Source organism: Porites lutea, chromosome 1, assembly GCF_958299795.1.
Source record: "Porites lutea chromosome 1, jaPorLute2.1, whole genome shotgun sequence".
Taxonomy (NCBI): domain Eukaryota; kingdom Metazoa; phylum Cnidaria; class Anthozoa; order Scleractinia; family Poritidae; genus Porites; species Porites lutea.
In genome coordinates, this window is record NC_133201.1 from 32,360,816 (window position 1) to 32,368,979 (window position 8,164).

General features: G+C 41.4%; 1 protein-coding gene across 1 annotated transcript in view; it reads right to left on the bottom strand.

The window, feature by feature from the left end:
• The window catches only part of LOC140948635 (splicing factor 3B subunit 4-like), a 10,947-nt gene extending 9,125 nt beyond the window's left edge, over window positions 1-1,822 (bottom strand). The window contains exons 1-2 of the mRNA XM_073397903.1: window positions 1,754-1,822; window positions 702-785 (exon numbers count right to left, since the gene is read on the bottom strand). Coding sequence (XP_073254004.1) covers window positions 702-785; window positions 1,754-1,787 — 118 coding nt within the window. The 5' untranslated portion in view covers window positions 1,788-1,822. The remainder of the gene's footprint in view (window positions 1-701; window positions 786-1,753) is intronic.
• Between the last annotated feature and the right edge of the window lie 6,342 nt (window positions 1,823-8,164).

Sequence of the window (8,164 nt, forward strand, 5' to 3'; positions counted from 1 at the left end):
CACTAAGATTTCAAGTTGCCGGGTAAACACAACAAGTAGGCGGGGAATCAAACAGCTAGGGATTTCTTTTGGTTCTATTTTTCTTCTATTTCCAATAAAGGTAGCCGGGGACCACTGTCTTAGTAGCCGGGGAAAATCCCCGGCCCCCGGCTCTTAATGACAACCCTGAATGCACAAAGATTTTTTTTAATTGAGCAGCATTCTTTTCTGCACTTCCAACTTAACATGCAATTTTCTTAACACTCATTTAAAATAATAATTATTGTCGTTGAATGCATCAAGAGTATTATGTAAGTTTCCGCAGGTACCAGAGTTGTAACTCATTTCCTGATCATTAAAAAAGTGTATGAGAATTGTATTGCATGCATGCTATGGGTTAGGCAGGCTTTTTATTATTCACAAGTACACCCTCAAAACTTCCCCAGGGCCAAGTTGTTCAAAGCTGGGTTAAGATAACCCAGGGTTTATAGTTCGCAATTTGAATTCAGATGTGAAAGCTTAAAAAGCAAATTCAGTTTAATTCTTTTTGTCAGCAAATTTGACGATTAGCTACTCTAAAAAGAATAGAGAAAATAGTCTGAGAAAATGCTTTTGATGAAAAGTAAAAGGGACACGGGTTAAAATTTAACCCTGGGTTAATGCTAATCGGCCTTCGAACAACTGGGCCCAGGTCTTTGTTTTGCAGTGTATTTTTAACTCACCAACTGGCCCTGCTTGGAGAAATAGTTCCCAAAGAAGAGGTTCTGAAACTTTTTCATCCAGTCCTCCAACATATATTGTAGCATCTTAGAAACAACAAATCAGTCAACTTTACTGGAATGTTAGAATGAAAGATTACATACACATAATGCTTGGACACCTGAAAGTAGCCATAATAAGACTCTGTATGGGTATTTCCAATGAAATCAAAGTCCCAATGATTGCTATTAATGAACGATGATCTTTGACAACATAGTTGTGTGATGACAGCAAAGAAATCTGCCAAAAAGGGTGCTGCAGACTCAGAGTTTTGAGTTTCTCATAAAAACTGTTCCTTTTTTTTTCTATATCCTTGTTTCCATTCTCATCACTAGTAGTATTAAACGCAAGAAACAATTTTTAATATGCAGCAATTTCAATGAAAACAAAAGATGATTTGATGGAAAGGCGGGACAAAAATGACGAAAGCTCTGCATACATGTAAATTTCAACATTTTTCTAATGTTAACTGTTTTTTTTTAATTGGACGTGGATACCAGGTTGCTGGGTACATGTATCTAGTATTTTGAAAACAATGTCCAGCTGCCGGGTACCTAAACAGAGTGAAAAAACATTGGTAGTCTTAGCACCAGGCTGTCAAGTAAATTGAAACCCATCCTTGCTTATGACCGATTTAGCTGACTTGCGCTTTCTCCGGTTGGCATTCAAACTCAACTCGTCTCTCTTCTTTGTACTTCAGATGCGAACTGCTCCGCCGCTTTTGCGTTTCGGAATCCTCGAATTGGGTTAACATAAGGAATCAAGTAGCTTATCAGTTTTAAGGCCTCGGACAGGAACACGCTCTTTTGATTTACGACAAAAGAGCCACAGCGATACATCAAAATTTGTTTACGACTACAACTAATGTCGGTAATGAAAGCGCACCTCGCCTTCAATCGAGTAGCTTAGGTTACTTTGCCTCGCTTGTGTCTGAGTCGTTAAGTATTCGTACGAAAGAAAATACTTGACTTGAAACATTGGGATGTAGTGTAAAGACTACCATTATTTTACAAACCTTGATTTCTCTCAGCTATCGGGCCGGCCGCCATGCTGGATTTGCTACCATCCCAACGTTCCTTGCGCGTCTTTGTCGCCGCTGTCCAACAATACAGTAGAATTTCGATCGCTGATGTTTGACGCAGTAGGAGGGGTGAGGGGAGGAAAAGCAAATCGTCTCTAAAACGAAAAGACACTTGGACCAAAATTTCCAGAAAAATTTGGGTCCAAAACTCAAGGATCAGTTCGGTCCAACCGGAAAAATTTTCGAAAAAACTGGTCCACCTTTTGAGGTGGACCACTTTTCCCCGTCGGACCAGTCGGAACCGTTTTTGGTAGCCAGTTCCAGGCTCTCAGAGAGTGGGGAAGACGCGAAAGTAAAAGGCAGGCGAAAGGTTTGCGGGGCGAAAAAGAGGAAAAGGAAGCATTCTCTCCCCAGTTTCCTCCCGTTTTACTTTCGTCTTCGCGCTATAGTCTCAATTCAGCGGCCCCAACTATGGGACCGGTCATTATTTATCGCCTGGGGGGGGTCGGAGGATTTTGAGCTAAACACGATGAAGTTTAGCCGATCCCCCCTTTAAATGTTATTTTATTGAAGTGATCCCCCCTCATAACTATATATAACTTTCGTGATCCCCCCCCCCCCCCCCAATGTCTTTGTACCCATATTCACCTTTCGACGTGTATATTTAGTGTTTTAAACATTCATATACAGGTAGTATTTCTAACTATGATGTACTTACAGCATAATAAAGCCGTTATCGCGCAGTCTTTTTTTAAAAGTGTCTCTTGATCCGTGTCTTTTTCTAGTCTGGATCCAGACATCTGAATTCAGTTGACATACAAGCAATCTTTCTTAAAACTGCAAAGTGCTTGAAACTGCAAAGTTACTTTTTTTAGAGTGCCAAATAGCAGTCCGCAAGGTCCCTATCAGCAGGTCATATTTAGGGACAATTTTCAGAGGACCACACTCTAAAGTCATTTGCAGGCGATGAGTTGGCCTATTTAGAAGAAGCACATAGGCGAATCACTACACTGCAGGAGGAACTTCAGTCCGAATCCAACAAGTTGACAACAGCGCATATTAACCTGTCAAAGAAGTTTCGTTTGTGCGCGAGAAAATCAACAATGTCAAGAAGAAAGAAGGAAAATAAGAGGAAGGTCCGAAAAACCAAGGACAAGCGACTCAAGCAGAGGGCACGTCATCTCATAGGAAACTTGACCTCAATCGAGGTCGCGGGGCAAATTTTCGGTTCAATCGAAGAGAATGATAGAGTTACTCCTGTAGATAGCATCAATGCTGACTTTGCTAAGAAACTAACAAGGCGTTTGCATCTAGACCCTTTGCTATGGCTACTAGAAAAGGGTATTTTTAGCACGACCCTAGCAAAAAATCTAGAGCAAGTAGCGGCCATTTTAAGGGCACAAAGTCCAGGGTCAACCTGCCGAAGGGGACTAAATGTTGCTGTTGAATCGGATGACGAGGCTCAAGAGGCAAATGAAGTTGTTGAATGGGAAGATGAGGCTCAAGATGAGGCAGATGAAGCAGTTGAATCGAATTTAGTATAGAGCTGACACAGGACGCCCATTCCTGGAGAGGCGATAAATGGTTTATGTTTAAACAAACACGCTTTTTACAATGTTTCAGTTATCAGAAGTTTATATAGTTCACAATTTAGAATTCACCTGTCATGTTTAAAGATGAATATTAGCTAAGTCATGAGCACGTTATAAAAGGAAAAAATATAAAAGCGTTAAAACAAAGCTTTCTCGCTATAAATTGAAATGCACACATTCGCCAGTGTGACAGACTTCCGTTTTTTAAATAAAGTTGTGTTAGAACAAATTGAGATTGCAAATGCTATCATCTCCCAGCAGAATGGGCACATTTATGTTGTATGCTTTCAAACTGGCATTGTTCAAGCAGATTTGACTGGTCCCGCCTCTGAATCCTTCCAAAATTTTCAGTGATCCCCCCCTTTTGGGCTCTCAGTTACGACTGATCCCCCCTCTGTTCTCCTAAAAATCAAGTGATCCCCCCCAAAATCCTCCGACCCCCCCCCCCCCAGGTGATAAATAATGACCGGTCCCTATCCCGGAGCCTGGAAAAGGCTACGTTTTTGGTCGAGTCGCGCCCTAAAACTGAGACCCACAGGTCTTGCCTCATTCTTGTTCTTATTCTTGTTGTGTTTTCTCTGCTATGCTCTGGATTCTTCGAAATTCTTGCCTGCGTACGTAGCAAGCGTTTCGCTCGAGTTCCGTCGTCGAGAGAGTTGGGACAACAGTACAAAGGGTTTGCCGTACCTCTTTCGGATGATCGGATCCTCTCCCGTCCTGTTGCGGAAGTTCATTATTAGCATCGACGTCGGCAAGATCACGATCGCGAAGACTTGAGCCGCTAGGGCAGCAATTGCTACAGAAAATCTCAACGTGTAGGGGCCATGAACTCCTTTTTTCGGTATTTTTCATTAAAGCTCTGACTTAACTTCCTATGCGCAGTACGTACATTACGAGCCGCAAGGTCGATTTTCGTGCACGCACCAGGGATCCTTAATTTCCATGGAGATACCCACAAACTGGACTCAAGTAACTACAAGGCGTTAGTCTTGACACATTTCCTTGCGCACCTCAGGTGTGCACATTAATCGCTTTCTGTCAGTTCATCTGTCAATAAACTCATTTTAGGACAGGATACAAATTTGCGTCAAATATCAGAGCTTGTCTTCTGCGCGCCGAATTTATACCACCGGAGCGAGATATTTTAACTCAGCTATGGTTCTCGTCAAAATCACTTAATGAAAATACTTGAATTCATGGTTGGTGTTAAAAAAGGGTCTTGGTGCAAGTCTTGGAAAAAAAAGAAATATTTTTTTCGTTTCTTAAGCGAGAGGCAAAATCTAGCGCTTTATGAAGGTCGAATTCGAACCCTCCAAAGTAATAATTATTCGGTACGTTACCTGCAGGTAAGTTACATGTTGTCGCCGAAATGGTTTCAAAAGTTCAACGTGAAGAGTTCTGGATGTTATTTCGCATTATGTCCGAAGGACAGAAACTGTGTTCGCCGATATAAGGTAAAAGAGACCTTTATTATTTAAAAGGTAGAGGAGCAGCTTGTTATGGCTCTCGCATGCGGAGTTCGAGCACATCGGTGAAGCCGGTTTGACGACACTGAGGAAAACTGAGGAAAATATTTACTTGCCTTTGGTATTGTGTATATCCTCGATCACTATACAATAACGCACAAATATTATAATTCAAAGGGTATTTACAACACGCGCCAAAAGAGCCGTGATCCCGCCAAAATGCTCGAACCATCTAACAGAGTGTAAAAAGGGGGCTGGTAGGAAACACACGACTTTTACCTCGTGCCAAAATGCTGCTTGTTCCAAAAATTGTTTTCTCTGGTGGGTATATTATATTCTGGGTTCTACTCTTTGAATGAGTAAATGTGAATTTGCCGCTTGTTTCATACTGAGAGGTCATGACACGCATATTGATTTTCTGCGGTTATTGTTTCTAGTCGGCATGATTTGTCCTCTGATGCAAGAGCACTTTCTTCGACCTCTTTTGAAACGTAAATCTCTTCCTTTGCGGCTAAATAAGAGTTTTAGGTTGTTTAGTCTTCTCCAAAGTGCCTCCTGGATCTGAATAGCTAAAGGCGATATTCTTTTGTCCGTGAATGTGATGGTTTCCTTCAATTTATGTCACGCTGGGCCCAGCTCGTTTAGTATTTTCTGCACGATGTTAGATTTTCTCCGAAAGTGATTTACAGATCCAAATTTCGAGGAATGGATTATAGGAACGCATTTTGTGAAGAGAGATTTTTTAATTAAAAAGAACTCGGATCCTTAAATCGATCGTGTTTTAGCTGTTCAGTAGGTTATTCTCTCCTCTCCCTCTTAGTTTACAGGCGGCGCGCCCAAGTTTAACAGGTGAAGAGAGATTTTTTTCAAGGGTAAAAAACTCGTAGCTAGCATCGATCATGTTTTACTATCTAGCCAATTGCAGTTTTTATGAGCTATGTTAGTTTGGATAATTCAGTAAATTTTTCTCTCCTCTCCCTCTTAGCTTACAGGCGGCGCGCCCAAGTTTAAGAGGTGAAGAGAGATTTTTAAAGGGGAAAAAACTCGTAGATTGAATCGTCATGTCTTAGCTAGCTAGCCAATTGCAGTTTTCATGCGCTGTGTTAGTTTAGATAATTCAGTAAATTTTTCTCTCCTCTCCCTCTTAGCTTACAGGCGGCGCGCCCAAGTTTAAGAGGTGAAGAGAGATTTTTCTTAAGGGCAAAAAGCTCGTAGCCTGAATAGACCATGTTTTACTAGCTAGCCAATTGCAGTCTTCTTACGCTGTGTTAGTTTGGATAATTCAGTGGATTATTCTCTCCTCTCCCTCTTGGCCTACATGCGACGCGCCCAAGTTTAAGAGGTGAAGAGAGATTTATTTAAATTGAAACACTCGTAGCTTTAGTCGATCATGTTTTACTAGCTAGCATATTGCAGTTTTTATTGGCTGTGTTAGTTCGGATAATTCAATAGGTTATTCTCTCCTCTCCCTCTTAGCTTACAGGCGGCCCGCCCAAGTTTAAGAGGTGAAGAGAGATTTTTTTCAAGGGTAAAAAACGTGTAGCTTGAATAGACCATGTTTTACTACCTAGCCAATTGCAGTTTTCTTGCGCTATGTTAGTTTGGATAATTCAGTGGATTATTCTCTCCTCTCCCTCTTGGCTTACATGCGACGCGCCCAAGTTTAAGAGGTGAAGAGAGATTTTTTTAAGGGTAAAAAACTAGTAGCTTGAATCGATCATGTTTTACTATCTAGCCAATTGCAGTTTTTATGAGCTATGTTAGTTTGGATAATTCAGTAATTTTTTCTCTCCTCTCCCTCTTAGCTTACAGGCGGCGCGCCCAAGTTTAGGAGGTGAAGAGAGATTTTTTTCAAGGGCAAAAAGCTCGTAGCCTGAATAGACCATGTTTTTCTAGCTAGCCAATTGCAGTTTTCTTACGCTGTGTTAGTTTGGTTACTCTCTCCTCTCCCTCTTGGCTTCCAGGCGGCACGCCCAAGTTTAAGAGGTGAAAAGAGATTTATTTAAATTGAAACACTCGTAGCTTTAGTCGATCATGTTTTACTAGCTAGCCTATTGCAGTTTTTATACGCTGTGTTAGTTCGGATAATTCAGTAGGTTATTCTCTCCTCTCCCTCTTAGCTTACAGGCGGCGCGCCCAAGTTTAAGAGGTGGAGAGAGATTTTTTAAGGCAAAAAACTCGTAGATTGAATCGTCATGTTTTAGCTAGCTAGCCAATTGCAGTTTTCATGCGTTGTTAGTTTGGATAATTCAGTAATTTTTTCTCTCCTCTCCCTCTTAGCTTACAGGCGGCGCGCCCAAGTTTAAGAGGTGAAGAGAGATTTTTTTCAAGGGCAAAAAGCTCGTAGCCTGAATAGACCATGTTTTACTAGCTAGCCAATTGCAGTTTTCTTACGCTGTGTTAGTTTGGTTACTCTCTCCTCTCCCTCTTGGCTTCCAGGCGGCACGCCCAAGTTTAAGAGGTGAAGAGAGATTTATTTAAATTGAAACACTCGTAGCCTGAATAGACCATGTTTTACTAGCTAGCCAATTGCAGTTTTCATGCGCTGTGTTAGTTTAGATAATTCAGTAAATTTTTCTCTCCTCTCCCTCTTAGCTTACAGGCGGCCCGCCCAAGTTTAAGAGGTGAAGAGAGATTTTTTTCAAGGGCAAAAAGCTCGTACCCTGAATAGACCATGTTTTACTAGCTAGCCAATTGCAGTCTTCTTACGCTGTGTTAGTTTGGTTACTCTCTCCTCTCCCTCTTGGCTTCCAGGCGGCACGCCCAAGTTTAAGAGGTGAAGAGAGATTTATTTAAATTGAAACACTCGTAGCTTGAGTCGATCATGTTTTACTAGCTAGCCTATTGCAGTTTTTATACGCTGTGTTAGTTCGGATAATTCAGTAGGTTATTCTCTCCTCTCCCTCTTAGCTTACAGGCGGCGCGCCCAAGTTTAAGAGGTGAAGAGAGTTTTTTTCAAGGGTAAAAAACTCGTAGCTTGAATCGACCATGTTTTACTACCTAGCCAATTGCAGTTTTCACGCGCTATGTTAGTTTGGATAATTCAGTGGATTATTCTCTCCTCTCCCTCTTGGCTTACAGGCGGCACGCCCAAGTTAAGAGGTGAAGAGAGATTTTTAAGGTAAAAAACTCGTAGATTGAATCGTCATGTTTTAGCTAGCTAGCCAATTGCAGTTTTCATGCGTTGTTAGTTTGGATAATTCAGTAATTTTTTCTCTTCTCTCCCTCTCAGCTTACAGGCGGCGCGTCCAAGTTTAAGAGGTGAAGAGAGATTTTTTTCAACGGTAAAAAACTCGTAGCCTGAATAGACCATGTTTTACTAGCTAGCCAATTGCAGTTTTCATACG